Genomic DNA, 17,951 nt, shown 5'->3' on the forward strand with positions numbered 1-17,951 from the left:
GAATTAACATTACATCATAAACTTATAAATATGCTGACATAGGGGGTACATGTTAAAAATTTTTATCTGGTAAGGAAAAACCACTGAAAATACTTACTAAGGACAGGAATTCAGGACCCAGTGATAGCCCAGGTAGCTTTCTATTCCTCTATCAGGTGCTCACCTCACCAGGAAATGGTACTCATCTTCTCAAAAGCTTGTAACACAGCACTTTCACTGATGTGGACAGTAAGAATCAATCCCATAATGGTTCCAGGGACTCCTCATGTACCACTTCTAAACATTGGGGTAGGTATCACCCCTGTTTGGTAAGAAACTTACCTCAGTATTGGTGCTGGCATTCAGTTGCTCACTGAAGGAATTGTTCTATAGACTCCTGTCCATATTTGACTTGCCCTCCCTTTACAAATTGTTGCTGTTCTTGATCTTCAGCAGGAAATTTTGATTGCCCTCTATATGAGATTTGCTGCCTTTCATGATATTTTGTGCCCTTTGGTCCCTGGAAAAATGAGCCTCCTCTTGCTTTCACGGACATGCCCTTTGTACGAAGTTGTGTCTGGCTATCCACGCCATGTGCTGTTCTGTGCTCACTGTGCCTAGTAGAAATGATTTTGGATCTTTGTTGGGCAAGACCTCCATCTTGGCAAAATCCATCTTGTGTTTGAGATATATATTCTTCTTTAGTTTGTGTTTGCCTCACGCCAGGATCAGATATCTGGTGTTTACTTTGTGAGATAAAACTTTCTGCAGATTTAATTGATTGTGAGCCTTTTAGTCCGTGAAGCTGTTGACCTTTCTGTGTAAGTAGATAGTCATATGCTGCATCTGCCATCTGGCTTTTCACCTGACCTGGTAAGTAATAATATAAATGTTTAAGTTACGTTATCTCCAGAGTCTCTTTCCAGAACTCACCGCTGTTCTCACAACAGATTTGGATTTGGGGGGCAAAAACTCCATTCCCAATGAGGAGAAGGCCTGCCTGAATATACTTCTGCTCTCACCGAAGTAACCTTAGGGGACATTCTCCCTGAAGCGTCTTTCTCCCAGCTAACCCTCCCCCACTCACCATGGAATGCATTCACAGCAGCTTGCTTCTCCAGAATGAGGAGCAGAGAAAGGATGAAGAAGACGGTGGACTTCATTTTGCCAGGAAGGGCCTTGGTTGAGAGCTGAGAGGAGCTTCTCATTTATATCTTACTTGACTGTGTGTGCCATGGGTGTGGCTGATGTTAAAAAGCCCTGCCTTTCTCACTTATCTGTAGTGCTATCTTCCTCTCCTCAGCTGGGGGCATGGCCAATGTCTCTAGGGATTTTGAACAGGGACATAATATCAGAGACTTTTAGAAATTCAGTGTAGAGTTGGGAATGGGATTCACTTTAGGCTACCAGGGTGTGATCAAGCTTGTCCAAGTATAGAATTCATGATTCAAAATCTCCATCACAGATATAACTCTGTAGTTCTGCTTGTTTCAGTTTGAGCTTGAAGCTACATTCTCTTTTACCTGAAAAGGAGCAATCGTAGATGAAGAAAGACACAGAAGACAATTGGGCTTATGAGAGGCAAAAGAAAGGAAGCTTTAAGAATAAATTGGTAGGGTTGAAAATGTTGCTCAGTGGTACTTTCCTATCATTCGTTAAGCCCTCAGTTCAATCCTCAGCTTGGAAGATAAAAAATAATGAGTGGGGCACATGGATATCAAAAGTTGCCATGACATTCATAACTATAATCACTGACATGTTGCTGAAAGCTGTCAAGTATTTTATACTCATGTAATTAAGAAATTGCTTCTTGCTTGTGTGTTTAGTTGATTAATACAGTTGTGGTGAGCTGTCAGCTGGAGGATGGAGAGCAGTAGCAACCTTTTCACCGTGTCTGCATGTGTAGTGGAATGAGAACTGGAGGGTGAGGTGAACTGAAGACATGGTTTTTTTTTGTTTGTTTGTTTGTTTTTGTTTTTTAAAGAGAGAGATGTTTTAACATGTTTGAATGGTGATAGAAATGACTGCTAGAAAAAGAAGGAGGAATGTTGGTTTCCCTCTGGGCATGTGTGCATACCTGTAATCCCAACTACTCAGGAGGCAAAGACAGGAGGATTGCAAGTTCGATGCTAGCCCAGACCCTATTTCAAAAATAAAATAAATAAAAACAAAAGGGTTGAAGGCATAGTTCAAGTGGTAGAGCATTTATCTAACAAATAGGAGATTCTGGTTTCAATTTCCAATACTGAAGAAAAAAAGCATTTCTTGGTTTTTTTTTTGAAAGTTTTAGCAAGGATTTATTTCAATATAACAGGATAAAGTACATAAAAGGCATGGGGGTGGAGAGAAAAAGAAAGAGAAAGAAACATTTCCTGCCTTCATGCATGAAATGGGAGCAAAGATTCCAAAAAGAATTTCTTTTCAAATTTTGTTATGAAATCTACTTAAAGTACAGAGTATATTTTTAATGGAAATCATTTCCAATGAAGGTGTTAAACTGCTGCACTCCCCACAGGATGTTAGGAATATTTAGCAACACTGATGAATTTATTGATATATCGAGACTGGATGAAAAGTTAGTATTTCTACTTTATGTACAAGTGTTCTTTTCTGCAATTGTGACAACAGCCTACTGGGTCCAGTTGATGTTCCTTCACATTAACTCATGAAGACACAGCACAGAATATAAGAGGGTCCCCACAGTGGACTGGTACGCATGCAGAGCGGCATAGGGGGTTGGTTCTAAAGGGAAGATGGTTCAAAAATATATTTTCTATCATTCTATCCTAAAATTCTAGTAGATCATAGGGACTGCTGTATGAAAGGGAAAAGAAAGGATGAGCTCTGTTTTTATGAAAAGAAAATGCATTAAAAAGTAAAACAACATAAGCCATATGAACTCCAGGGTTTTGCTGTGGTTTCCTATCAAAGTTATCTCTTTGTCTTTGGAGTGGCAATTATTTCTCAAAGCAGAGATGTCAGCAGATTACATTAAAATTATTCTGACATGAGGTTGCTTACTGTGCCTGATTACCTTTGCACTACTCCCACTTTTTTTTTTTTTTTTGGATAAAATACCAGGAAATGTTCCTTTCAGAGTTTACTAGTAAAAGAAAGGAGCTGATAACTTTGATCATACTTTTGAAGTAAAAACCAAATTCCTTGTCTAATCCAGTGTGCAAGAGATACAGATAAAACCAAGGGGTCAAGACTTGAAAAACACAAGAGGTGAAGAAATAAGATTAGGTTATAATACACATATCAGAAGAGAATTCATTGAAATTAAAAAATCATTTCAAAACTCATGATGCAAAATTCTGGTAAAAATGAAACCAGAAACCAGCAATTTGGAAAGAAGAAAAGCAAGTAGCTGACAAATCATGGATATTGCTTCTTTATAGCTGAAACAAAACTATTTCTGGAAAAATTTTAAAATGTGAAACATCTTGAAATGGACAAAATCTGACTTGAGAATGGAAAACAATGTGCTCAATGAACAAAAGTGGACAATTAAAAGAGTTTTACCTTTTTATGCTAAGTTACTTAGAAATTTAGAACAGATAAAAAATGAATTATGCTAAGAATAGATAAAAGCCCCAAACTGTATAAATATCATGAAAGAAGTATAAAAAGCAGTTTAAAATCTTCTACCCCCAGCTCACAAAGTGCTAGGTCCAGGGGATTATAAAATGGGGCAACAACATCAGAGAAATCGTGGTAGAAAGGCCATGCAGACAGTTCTTCAGACTGCAGAGGTGGAGAGGAAGTAAGCACCATGTTAACAAGTGCAGGAGCAGGAGGGGTAACAGGAGTTTCCATCAAATTTAGATCAGTTGGGAAAGTCAAGACCACCTGCTCTACCACTAGCATTTAGTGGAGTGCTGGTATCCAAATTATAGCCGTAATAACCAGGTGGATTCTGAGTAGCAGGAAAAACCCTAGAGAGCTATGAAGCCCATAATACCCTCTGGTCCTCATCCTCAGAAATCACAATATTGATATGTCCTGTGAACTAAGGCATTATCTCCATATTTCCTAATCATCCAAAGTGTGCCTGATAAGCGGAAATCAATCTAAAACTAGGTGAATGGATAATCTCAGCATTTTTATTGTTATAACATATGTGTGACATAAAATTTACCATATTAACCATTTTCACTTTTCAACTAAGTGACATTGCCACTATCCATCCAAATCTTTTTCATGATTCCAACCTGAATCTAAGTATCATTAAGGTATAACTTCACATTACCCCCATCCCAATCCCTGGTGACCAATGTTCTACTGTGTCAGTACAAATTTCATGACTGTTCATTTCATTCAAGCTGAACAATATAACATTTACCCTTTTGTATCTGTTCTAAAATTTTGTATAATCATAATCTCAATTTTTATTTCATTTATTTACTTTTTGGTACTATAAATGTTTTATTAAAATAGAAACAAATTTGGTTTTAATACATAGATTACAGCTTTGTTAGAATGCAGGCATCTTTTTGTCCTTTTGAATTGCCCTATGAAAGGCACATCTCTTTTTTTGACATGGTGATTCTATATATTTATTCAATTCACTTTAATCCTTTTTATTATTAGCATATAATAATTGTGCCAAGTAAGTGTTTTCATTGTGACATTTCCATATATTGTACTCTGGTCATGTTCATCCCCTCTGTTATTTTATTTCCCCTCCCATCTCTACCTTTGCCCCTTCTTTTTCTACCTTTCCAGTAGTCCCCCTTTTATTTTCATAATCTTGTTTTTTTCCTCTAGTTTGCAGAAATTAGAGAACACATGCAATAGTTATCTTTGGAGGATAGGCTTATTTCACTTAGCATAATGTTCTCCAGTTCCATCCATTTTCCAGCAAACAACGTAATTTTATTCTTCTTTATGGCTGAGTAAAATTCCATTGTGTATATATCATATTTTCTTCATCCATTCATCTATTTATGGGCATAATTTGGCTATTGTGATTAGTGCCTTGGTAACTATAAGTATACATGTATCTCTAGCATAATCTGACCATCATTTTTTGGGTATATACCCAAAAGTGGTATGGCTGGATCTTATGGAAGTTCTAGCTTTAGATTTTTAAGGAACCTTCCTACTCATTTCCATAGGGGCTGGAAAATTTTACATTCCTACCAGCAGCCTCACCAGCATTTATTGTCATTTGTTTTCTTGATGATAACCATTCTGACTAGTGTGAGGTGGAATCCCAATATAGTGTTCATTTGCATTTCCCTGATGACTAAGAATGGTGAAATTTCTTCATGCATTTATTGACCATTAGCATTTCTTGACTTCCAAAGTGTCAGATCAGTTATATAACCCATTTATTGATTGGATTGTTTATTCTTCTGCTGTTTAATTTTTAGAGTTCTTTCTATATTCTAGATATTAATTCCATGTTTGATGAATATCTGGCAACGACTTTCTCTCATTCTGTAGACTATCTCCTCACTCTGGTAATTGTTTCTTTTGTTGGGCAGAAGCTTTTTAATTTGTTACAATTCCATTTGTCAATGCTTGCTCTGATTTCCTGAGGTATTGGAGTTGTTTACACAAAGTCCTTGCTTATGCCTGTATCTTGAAATATTTGCCCTATGTTTTCCCCAAGTAGTTTCAAATCTTACATTAATCTTTTTGATCCATTTTAAGTTGATTTTTTGTGCAGGGTGAAGATCTAGTTTCCTTCTTCTACCTGTGGATATCCAGCATTCCCAGCACTACTTATGAAAGAGGCTTTTTATCAACATATGTTTTGGGAGCCATTGTCAGGCATCAGATGACAGTATGTTTGAGCATACTTCTGGACCTTCTATTCTATTCCAATAATGTATGTGTCTGTTTTTGTGCCAGTACCATGCTGCTTTTGTTACTGTGTCTCTGTAGTATAGCTTGAAGTCAGGTATTGTGATACCTGACAAAGATGTTTTGGTTTTTTTTTTTCTGTTCAAGGTCTTTTATGTTTACATATGGAGTTTAGGATTTTTTTTCTATTTCTGTGAAGGATGTGATTGGGATTTTGATGAGGATTCGATTGAATTTGTATACCACTTTTGGTAATATGGCCATTTTACAAATATTTATTCTGCTGACCCATGAGCATAGGAGGTTCTTTCATCTCTTACTGTCTTCTTCAGTGCTTTATAGTTTTCATTGTTGATGTCTTGCACATTTTTGTTAAATTTATGCTAGGTATTTTAGTTTTTGAGACTATTGTGAGTGGAGTTGTTTATGAGTTTTTTAAATGAGTTTGTTATTAGCATATAGAAAAGCTACTGATTTCTGAGTGTTGATTTTGTATTGCTGCTCTGCTGAAAATGTCTATCAGATCTAAGAGTTTTCCTACTACAGTCTTTAAGTAGGACCCTATTATCTGTAAACATGGATAATTTGACTTCTTCGTTTTTTGTATGCATCCCTTTAAAGTTTTTCTCTTCTCTTGTTGCTCTGCCTAAGCATTCAAGCACTATAGTCAGTAAGAGTGGTGATAGTTGTCAACTTTTTCTCATTCCTTTTTTTTTTTAATAGGAAATACTTTTGTTTTCTGCCATTTGGTATAATGTTGGCTGTAGATTTGTCATATGTGGTCATCAGTGTTGAGATATGATCTTTCTTTTTTTTTTATTCATATGTGCATACAATGTTTGGGTCATTTCTCCCCCTTCCCCTACCCTCTCCCTCTCCCCACAACCCCCTCTCTACCAGGCAGAAACTATTTTGCCCTTATCTCTAATTTTGTTGAAGAGAGAGTATAAGCAATAATAGGAAGGAACAAGGGTTTTTGCTAGTTGAGATAAGGATAGCTGTACAGGGAGTTGACTCACATTAATTTCCTGTACGTGTGTGTGTTACCTTCTAGGTTAATTCTTCTTGATCTAACCTTTTCTCTAGTTCCTGGTCCCCTTCTTCTATTGGCCTCAGTTGCTTTTAAGGTATCTGCTTTAGTTTCTCTGTGTTGAGGGCAACAAATGCTATCTAGTTTTTTAGGTGTCTTACCTATCCTCACCCCTCCCTTGTGTGCTCTCGCTTTATCATGTGCTCAAAGTCCAATCCCCTTGTTGTGTTTGCCCTTGATCTAATGTCCACATATGAGGGAGAACATACGATTTTTGGTCTTTTGGGCCAGGCTAACCTCACTCAGAATGATGTTCTCCAGTTCCATCCATTTACCGGCAAATGATAACATTTCGTTCTTCTTCATGGCTGCATAAAATTCCATTGTGTACAGATACCACATTTTCTTGATCCATTCATCAGTAGTGGGGCATCTTGGCTGTTTCCATAACTTGGCTATTGTGAATAGTGCCGCAATAAACATGGGTGTGCAGGTGCCTCTGGAGTAACCTGTGTCACAGTCTTTTGGGTATATCCCCAAGAGTGGTATTGCTGGATCAAATGGTAGATCAATGTCTAGCTTTTTAAGTAGCCTCCAAATTTTTTTCCAGAGTGGTTGTACTAGTTTACATTCCCACCAGAGGTATGATCTTTCGATTACACATTTCTTCTTGACTTTGTCGTGAAGGTGTGTGGAAACTCATCAGAGGCTTTTTCCATTATCTATTGAAATGGTGATGTGATTACGATCTTTGGTTCTGTTTGTAGGTTGTGTTTTGCTTATAAATTTGTGTATCTGGAAACATTATTACATTCCTGGAAAGAATTAAACTTGATAATGATGTGCAATATTTCTAATGTGTTGTTGAATTTTGTTTACAAGTATTTTATTGAGGTTTTTGCATCTATGTTTATCAGGGAAATTGGTCTATAGTTTTCATTTTCATGGCATCCTGATCCAGTTTTGGTATCAGGATAATTGCTTCATAGAACAACTTTGGATGTGTTTTTTCCCTTTCTATTTTGTGAAATAGTTTGAGCAGCAGTGGTATTAGTTCTACTTTAAAGTTCTGATAGAATTCAGCTTTTGTTAGGAGACTTTTTATTATTCTTTTAATCTCATTCTCATTTTTGATATGTTTATGGGTTTTTGTATCTTTGTGTTTCAATTTTGGTAGGTCATATGCATCTAGAAAATTTATCATTTCTTCTCGATTTTTCAGTTTACCTGAGTGTAAGTATATTCTCTAATGGTCCTTTTGATTTCAGTGGTATCTATTGTAATGTAACCTCTTTTGTCTCTACTTTTATTTTTGTGTGTCTTCTCTCTCATTCTTTTAGCTAGTTTGGCTAAGGGTTTGTAAATCTTGTTTATTCCTTCAAAGAATCAACTGTGTTTCATTGATCCTTTGTACTATTCACTTAGCCTCTGTTTAATTAATTTGAGCTCTGGTCTTTATTATTTATTTCCTTCCACTAATTTTGTTATTGGCTTGTTCTTATTTTTCTAAGACCTTGAGGTACATTGTTAGGTTATTTATCTGAAACCTCTCTGATTTTCTAAAGTAGGCATTTACAGCTGTAAATATCCCTCTTAGAACCACTTTTGTTGCATCCCACAAGTTCTGTATGTTGTGTTTGCATTATCATTTGATTTTTGGAATTTAAAAAATTCCCTCTTATTTCTTCAATGACCCACTGATCATTCAAGAGTGTATTTGTCAGTCCTCATATATTGTATATTTTCTTTTTTTTATCTGTGTGTATTTCTTGCTCTCCCTTTGCCTGCTTACACAATTTAATTGTTTTATTTTCATACATGCATGACTATATTCGTCCCTTCCTTCATCCTTTCCTTTTTTCCCTGTCTCCATCCTCTGGTACTCACCCTCAAATAGTCTATGTTTTACACTCATATCATTCTTTTTTGAGATCTAGATTCCATACATGATAAAGAACATGTGACATTTTTCTTTATCAGTCTAGTTTATTTCACTAACATGATGATCTACAGTTCCATTGATTTCCCTTCAAATGACATAATTTCATTCTTTATGGCTGAATAATACTCCATTGTATATTTATACCACATTTTATTTATCCAGTCATTGGTTGATGAACACCTAGGCTCAATACATATTTTGGTTACTGTGAATAGTGCTGCTATAAACATGGGTGTGTAGGTATTTTTAGTGTATTCGCTGACTTACATTCCTTCAGATATACAGCCAGGAGTCATATAGCAGGATCATATGATAGTTCTATTTTTAGTTTTTTGAGGAACCTCTGTATTGATTTCGATAGTGGCTGGATATCCTATTAACAACGTATAAGTGTTCCCTTTCCCCCATATCCTTGCCAGCAGTTATTGGATGTTTCTTTTGTGATAGCCATTCTGACTGGGGTGAGATGGAATCTCATTGTCATTTTGGTTTGCATTTCCTTGATGGCTAAGAGTATGGAACATCTTTTCATATGCTTATTAGCTGTTTGTACTCGCTCCTTTTGAGACCTGTCCAATTCATTTGCCCATTTTAATTGGGTTTTTTTTGTGTTTACATTTTGGAGCTTTTTATATATTCTGGATAGTAATTTTTTTCATGGGCTGGCAAAGATTCTCTTCCATTCTGTGGCTTGCCCTTCATTCTAATACTTGTTTCCTTTGATGTGAAGATTTTTAATTTGACCCAATCCCGTTGTCATTTTTTTCCTCTAATTTCCTAAGTCCTATTCAGAAAGTTGTTGACTATACCTATAACTCTAGGTATTTTCCCCATGTTTTCCTCTAGCAGTTTCAAATTTCCAGGTCCTACATTAAGGTCTTTGATCTATTTTGAATTAATTATTATACAGAGTGAGAGACTGTCATCTAGTTTCAGTCTTCTGTATGTAAATATCCAGTTTTCCAGCACCATTTGTTGAGGTGGTTTTCTTTTCTACAACATGTATTTCTGGTACCTTTGTTGAAAAGGGCTGCAGCTATGCAGAACATTTCTGGATTTTCTGTTCTATTCCATTGGTTTATGTATCTGTTTTTGTGCCAGTGCCATGTGGGTTTTATTACTATGCTGCTGCAGTATAATTTGGAATGAGGTATTGTGATTCCTCCAGCATTGCTCTTTTTGCTCAAGATTGCTTTGACTAGTCAGGGTCTTTTGTGCTTCTATGTTGATTTTGGGATGTTTTTTCTCTATTTCTGTTAAAAATGACATTGGAATTTTGATGGGAATCGCACTGAATTTGCAGATTGCTTTTGATAGAATAGACTTTTCTTTTTCTGTTTTTGATGGGACTGGGGATTGAACACAGGGCTTTACGCTTGCTCTGAGCTTGCAAACTGGGCGCTCTACCTCTTGAGATATGCCTCCTGTCCATTTTGCTATTGTTTTATTTTGGAAATGGGGTCTCATGAACTATTTGCCCTGGATGGCCTTGAACCATGATCCTCCTGATCTCAACCTCCTAAGTAGCTAGGATTACAGGCGTGAGCCACTGGCACTCAGTGATATTTTCATAATATTAATTCTGCACATCTATGAACCTGGGAGGTCTTTCCATTTTCTTGTGTCTTCAACAATTTCCTTCTTCAAAGCTTTGTAGTTTTCATTGTGTTTTTTTTCTTTGCCTCATGAGTTAGGCCTATTGCTATTATTTTATTTTTTGAGGATATAGTGAATTTTACTGTTTCTTTCTCAGACTGTTCTTTATTGGTATACAGAAAAGCTACTCATTTTTGTATCTGCTACTTTGTCAAAAGTGTTGTGAGAACTAAGAGGTTTTTTTTTGAGGAGTCTTTAGAGTCTTTTCAATATAGGATCATATGATCTGCAAATAGGATAATTTGACTTCTTCCTTTTCTTTTTGTATTTTTTCTTTTTCTTGCCTTATTGCTCTGGCTACAAATTTATACACTGTATTGAATAATAGAGAGTGGACACCCTTGTCTCGTTCTTACTTTATAGGAAATATTCTTTACATTTCCCTATTTAGTACAACATTGGCTACAGACTTGTCATATATTGCCTATTTATTTGAGATACATTCATTCTATTTTAAATTTTTTCGGAGCTTTTTTTACCATAAGGGGATGTTGAATTTTTTTCCTTAAGAAGCTGAATTTTTGTTGTCTAGATTAACTTGGTATACCAAATCAAAAGCAGTTCCATTAATCTGTTAAATTTTTATTTTAATGATTTCCCTGAAATTCTTATTTTACATTTGGTGTATTTGAAAATATGTAATTTCATTTATTACTCTCAAACTTACCTTTATATTCAGCTCCCAATCTCAACATTAAACGCATAGGAAAAACTTTGGCCCAAGGAATCTCCAGCTTCTGGATGAGAATTCCACAAAGAAAAGGACTACTTGGTAAGGGGAGATCATCAAGTTTCTGAAAAGTAGGTGTAATAAACAGAAATCCTCCATGATCCTTGCTATTGAGAAAACTCTCAGTAAAAGTGATATTGTCCAAGTTTTCTATGTATTTTCCTGAAAAAAAAATTATTTGAAAAGATTATAAGTTGTTATTTTGTTATTGTTTTGGCAAAACATTCTGAGTTTGAAATGTCCCAAAATAAATTTTCTCAAGCAAAGTCAAAAAAAAAAAAAAAAAAAAGAAGCTGAATTTTATCAAAGGCTTTTTCTGCATGTATTGAGATGATCATGTGATTTTTGTTTTTGCTTCTGTTAATATGCTGTATTACATTTATTGATTTGCACATGCTGAACCATCCTTGCATCCCTGAATGAAACCAATTTGGTGTATCTTTTTTAATGTGTTGTTGAGTTTGTTTGCATATATTTTATTGAGAATTTTTATGCCTATGTTCACAAGGAAATTGGGCCATAATTTTCTTTTTTTGCTGTGTCCTTATCTGGTTTGGTTTCAGGGGTAGTACTAGGTCCTTTCTTTTTTACTTCATGGAATAATTTAAGGAGCATTGGTGTTCTCTTTTTTTTAACAGGTCCTTTTTACTTCATGGAATAATTTAAGGAGCATTGGTGTTCTCTTTTTTTTTTTAACAGGTCTGTTAGAAGCCAGCAGTTAATCCATCAGATTCTGGGCTTTTCTTTGTTGGGAGATTCTTAATTACTGCTTCAATTTCATTGATTGTTATAGATCTGTTTAGGTGCTGTATCCTCTTGGTTTAATTTTGGTAGGTCATACGCATCTAGAAATTTATCCATATTTCCAGATTTTCCAGTTCATTAGAATATAAATTTTTGAGGTATTCCCTAATAATTCTCTTAATTTCACTATTACTTGTTGTGATATCTTCCCTCTTCACTTCTAATTTTGTTAATAAAGGTCTTCCCCCTCTTTCTTTTGATTACTTTGGCCAAGTGTTTTTCAATCTTATCTTTTCAAAGAACCAACACTTTATTTCATTTTTGTCTTTTTATTTTTCTTTTATTTTCCATTGCTTTAATTTCTTCCTGGATCTTTATTACTTCTTTCTATGGATTTGGGTTTGGTTTTTCTTATTTTTCTAAAAACTGAAGGTGCATTTTTAGGTTATTTATTTTAGGACCCTCTGATTTTTTTTTTTAATGCAAGCACAAGTAGTTATAAGCTTTCCTCTTAGCACTTCCTTTGCTGGCTCCCATAGGTTATGGTATGTTGCATCTTCATTTTAATTTATTCCAGGAATTTTTAAAACTTTCACACTTATGTCTTTGATGACCCACCGATAATTCAACAGTGAATTGTGCAGTATCCATGAATTTGAGTATTTTCTGTAGTTTCTCCTGCTAATGATTTTTAGTTTTATTTTGTTGTGGTCTGATAAAATGTAAGAAGTTATTTATATTTTCTTACATTTGTTGACTTGCTTTCTCTCCTCCTATATGATCTATTTTGGAAAACGTTCCATGGGCTGCTGAAAAGAATGTATATTCAATACCTGTAAGGTGTAATTTTCTATAGATTTCTGTTAGTTCCATTTGATCTATTATACATTTAATTTTGAGGATTCTTTGTTAGCCTTTTGGTCTGGATTACCTATCTTTTGACGAGAGTGTGGTTATTGAATTAATTCACTATTATTGTGTTGGGTTCTATCTGTGCTTTTATATTCAATAGGATTTGTTTTATCTTTCTCATTGATGGTGTTATTTCTCCTTCAGTTGTGAAGGATAACTTTGCTGCATGTAGTCACCTAGGTTGGCAGTTACTTTCTTTCAGGGCTTGAAGTACATCATTCCTTGTCCTCCCAGCTTTTAATTTCTGCTGCAAAATTTACCATTATTCCAGTGGATTTGCCTTTGTATGTAACTTGGTGATTTTCCCTTGCAGCTTTCATATTCTGTCCTTGTTTGGATTACATAGTATTCTAACTAGATATGATGTAGGAAGGTTCTTTTATGGTATTTTATGTTTGGTATTCTAAAAGCTTCCTCTATCTACATTACTATTTATCTTGCCTGTAAGCCCTGATAGTCTACTGATCCATTCTACTGATGAGGCTTTCAACTAAGATTTTTATTTGATTTATTAAACTTTTCATTTCTGAAATTTCAATTGCATATTTTCTGATAATTTTTATCTCTATATTGAATTCCTCTTTCATATCATACATCGACATTATCTTTCTATTGTGGTCACATGTTTATTTATACTTTCTTTGAAATAATTTGTGCCTATTCATGTCCTGTTCAGTTCATTGACCGATCTTATAATCATTATTTTGAATTCTTTAGGATTTTATCTACTTCATTATCATTAGAGACTATTAGTGGAATTGTTGATTTTTGGAGGAGTCATATTATTCTTTTTCTATATTTGTTGTGTTGTCTACATCTGGGGACAAGTAATTGGATGGAAAATTTATCTCCTTTATTCTATTAGTTGATGTGTCACCATGTGATATATTAATCACATTGTGTTGCTGATCTTTTTTGTATCTTCTTTTTTATTATCATTGTGCTGGGGGGTACATTGGAGTATTTGCAAAAAGTTCTTACATTGTATCAAACATATCATATTTTTTTAAATTGTTAAACATATCATATTTGAATTCACTCCCTCTGCTGCTCTCTTTCATCCCCTCTCCCCCAATTTCCCAGAACAGTCTCAGTAGGTATCATTTTTGAATTTACTTACATGTGTATACATTATTTGGACCATCCTCCCCACTGCCTCTGGGCAGAACCTGTTCCACCCTCTTGTTCTCTGATTTTGTAGAAGAAATAAAATAAAAGATAATAAGAAAAACATGGTGTTCTTGCTAGTTTGAGATAAATATAGCTATATAGGGAGATTCCTTGTGTTGTTTCCATGCATATATGTATTACAACCCAAACTGGTTCATCTATATCAGACCTCTTCACTACTCCTAGTCCCCTTCCCATAGTGGCCTTGTCCAGTTTAAGATTACTATATTTGTTCCCATACAGTGAGCACATCAACCATATTCAAGTTTTTGGTTTCCTTCCCTTGCCCTATCCATCCTGCATGGCCTCCCCTTATTGTGACCCATGTCCAATAATATTGCTGCATTTGTTTTAGGTCTATAATCCACATATGAGTTTGAACATACAATTTTGGCCTTCTGAGCCTGACTAACTTCACTTAAGATGATCTTCTCCAGTTCAATCCATTTACTTGTGAATGACAAAATTTCATTCTTCTTTGTGGCTAAATAAAAATCTATTCTGAATAAATACCACATTTTCTTAATCCACTGGTCACTAGTGGGGCATCTTGGCTATTTCCATAGCTTGGCTATTGTGAATAGTACTGCAGTAAACATGATTGTGCAGGTACCTTTGGAATAACCTGAGTCACATTTGTTCCAGTAAATCCTTAGGAGTGGTATTGCTGCATCATATGGCATGTCTATGTTTCTTAAGAAGCCTCCATATTGTTTTCCAAAGTGGTTGTACTAGCCTACATTCCCACCAGCAGTGTATGGGGATTCCTTTTCTCCCACATCCTCATGAATATTTGATGTTGGTGATGTTCTTGATGTTAGCTATTCTAACAGGAGTGAGGTAGAATCTTAGTGTGGTTTTGATTTGCATTTCCTTTCTGGCTAGGGATGGGAAACATTTTTTCATGTTTTTTTTGGCCATTTGGACTTTTTCCTTTGAAAAAGTTCTGTTTAGTTCAGTTGCCCACTTCTTTATTGGCTCATTGATTTTTGGGGACTTTGTTTTTTGTGCTCCCTGTATATTCTGGTTATCAGTCCCAGATTCTTTATTGACCTGTGAGAGCCCTGTGATCCCCTTTTTCTTTTACTTTTCATCATTAAAATGTCAAAGGATTTTCTTCATTCCTCTTCTCCTTTTTCTCCACTAGAAACAATGCCTTGGATGACTATCCCTTTACATCATGGTAACATTTAAAGTCTAGGTCATCCCTTCCAATTCTTTACTTGACCTTCAAATACCTACCAGGACCCTAAAATGGCTTCTTTTTTGGAAACTATTCCCTGAGTTCTGCTCTGATTCACATAGTTTTTAAGTACTTGAAGTTGCACAGATTTGCTCTTTCTTATGGTTGCTCTACCTGTTCCTTTACCATATTCCTCTTCTCCCCAGAAGGTTTTTTATAGTATTATTTTGCAAAGTTTAACCTCTGAATGAGGTGGGGAAGGGCAGGAATTTGTGAGACTAAGGCTCTGAGATTTGTTCCTAATAGCAAATCAGCTGACTTGTATTTTTGGTATTCTCTGTCTTCAGGTTATGATGAGGGTACAGTTATCCCTAGACATTTAGTTGTTGCAGAGCTATTTAATATCACCAGAGAAGGAGATAGGGACACTGCCTAGCCATTTTCTTTTCTTACCTCTGTTCCTCAGTTGCACACTTGCTCCTGTGAATGAGTCTATGAAATAACTTGGAGAAAAGTCCCTAATGCACTCAAAAAACATTAAAGTGAAAAAAAAATCCTCCAAAATTTTGTGTGAAATATCATGGAATAATTGAAGGAAAAACCATTTTTCTTGCTTTTTCTGCATTGCTCCCCTACTCCTGAATGTGATTCATGCAGTGAATCTTGTTCTGCAGACACAAACTAGGTCATGTACCAGGGCCCTAGTCTCCTGTCTGTGGCACAGAGCACCCTGCTCATATCTGAGGCTCCATAGTCATCCTTGAGGCAAAGCAATAGAACAACTACTGGTCAGCCTAGAGAAAACTCAAGCCACATCATCTTCCCTATCTAGAACTGGACAGGAATATTGACTCAGTCACCTGCATCAGCACACTCAGGGGTAAGCAGGCCCAGGCGCTAATATGTAAAAGCAAGCACCCAGTGTTCACCAGCTCTTGACATTTCCCATAAACACATAGCCTTCTGTCTCAGGTACAACAGGAAGTACATTTTGAGACTATCAGAAACTATCCCCCACATCAAAAATGAGATAATTGAGTCTCAGAGAGGAGGATGAAAGGCTTTCATAATCACACAGTGCCCCATGGCAGTGAGGAGCCTAGGACTAAGATGTAGAGCTAACTTTTTAATAAGGTCACATTTGATGGAGTCAGGTGATATGAGTCATCAAAGATTGTACATAGGATTGAGAAAAACATTCCAGACTGATGTAACAGCACAAAATAAAACATCAAGTGAAAGTTAAGTGAATTAGAGAAGATGAAGAAAATGGAAACAATGTAGCTAAGGCAATCTTAGCTAACAAAAATCTGAAAAAATCTCTGTTCTTAATGAGGTCTGCAGCACCCTCTTATTCTCACAATTTAATGATTTCAACTCTGATTTTTTCTTACATTTAACTGACAATTGGTGACTTTTATAAAATTTTGACCATCTTTCATTGTGAAAAGGAATAAGGGAGTCCTTAAAGCTGTCTCTCCAAGTCCTTCATTTTGCTGTTGGTAGAACTGAGGTCCACAAATGGGAAAGAGTTTTCCTAAAGTTGCTAGCAAATCCGGTGTGATACTGGAAACTGAAGTGAAAACTAGGGCTGGTGGAGTGGCTCAAGTGGTAGAGTGCCTGCCTAGCAAGCTTCAGGCCCTGAGTTCAACCTCCATACTGAAAAAAAAAGGAAGCTGAAGTGGAAATGCTGTGATTTTTTTAACCTGTGTTTAATGACAAATGAGAGGATAAAGCAGTCAGAGCAATTTAGGGGTTGATACTTCTTTACCCTGGGATCTGCCTTGCATATCCTTGTTGCCTTTCCTTTGAGATGTCCAGGTTGTTTTATTGATTTAAAAGAGCATTTCTTACATAACAAATTTATACCTGGGTTTCCTGCTGCACAACTATAACCCAGCACTGAGGAGGCTGAGATGGGAGGATCACTAATTTAAGGCCAGTCTGGGCTACATAGTCCCCCACACATGTTCAAATCAAGAGATGTCATCACTTGACCTCATACCTTTAATTAAAACTCCCTAAAGGGCTGTTAAATATGTTTTCCCTTGCTTATACAATATTTTTACCTTGCAAATGTTTCCATTTTTATAAAGTCAAAGTCTTGTTATTCTTAGAAAAGTATTTCTTGGTGAGTTATTTTAGAAAAAATAAACAGGACTCCAGGGTAGTTGGTGTCCTTGTAAATGTAAGCCTTTCAAATACATTTTGCCAAAACTAGACAATTGGACACAAGAACAATGAAACCTTATAAACACCATCCTATCAGTAGAATTCAAATGTGAGAAAAGAAAAAGCTTTGAATTCCGCCTGTAGAAATAATACCAGATTTCTAGCCAAGATATTTTTTGAATTGTGTATCCTTCCATTTTGAAGAAACATGTAAATAAGAGGAGAATGGAGCGCTCAGATGGAAACAAGCTCATTTCATCTACGATATATGATATATTGTAAGAACTTTTACAAATGTCACAATATACCCCAGTGCAACAATAATATGATAATAAAAATTTTAAAATAAGGGAGGAAAAAGGTAAATACAATAAAGATAATGGGAGTGATCTCGAAGACCAGTTGTAATCCTGACACCAACTGCAGATGTCAGTTTTAAATGTCTGAGAATTGTAAAAACATAAATTATTTATTAGTATATATCAATTATGCGAAAGAGTCAACTTCATCATGACACTTACATTCATGTATTTAAGGCACTTTGACCATATTTACCTCCCCATTACCCACACTCATCCCCTTCCCAGTAATCCTCTTCTTATTCCCTAGTAGCCTCCCT

At 35.6% G+C, this 17,951-nt stretch overlaps 1 protein-coding gene across 1 annotated transcript; it reads right to left on the reverse strand.

Moving 5' to 3' along the window:
* Positions 1-347: 347 nt before the first annotated feature.
* On the reverse strand, positions 348-1,142 carry LOC141423480 (seminal vesicle secretory protein 2-like). The gene is made up of 2 exons (XM_074075259.1): positions 1,067-1,142; positions 348-849 (listed from the first exon to the last, which is right to left on the reverse strand). The coding sequence occupies exons 1-2, from the start codon at positions 1,140-1,142 to the stop codon at positions 350-352; spliced, it is 576 nt and encodes a 191-aa protein (XP_073931360.1). The 3' UTR covers positions 348-349.
* Between the last annotated feature and the right edge of the window lie 16,809 nt (positions 1,143-17,951).

The sequence above is a fragment of the Castor canadensis genome, chromosome 5 (assembly GCF_047511655.1).
Source record: "Castor canadensis chromosome 5, mCasCan1.hap1v2, whole genome shotgun sequence".
Lineage (NCBI taxonomy): Eukaryota > Metazoa > Chordata > Mammalia > Rodentia > Castoridae > Castor > Castor canadensis.

Coding starts and splice junctions, on each gene's coding strand:
- LOC141423480 (XM_074075259.1), bottom strand. CDS start 1,142: ATGAAGTCCACCGTCTTCTTCATCCTTTCTCTGCTCCTCATTCTGGAG. Junction 850..1,066: donor TGCTGTGAATGCATTCCATG/GTGAGTGGGGGA, acceptor ATTACTTACCAG/GTCAGGTGAAAAGCCAGATG.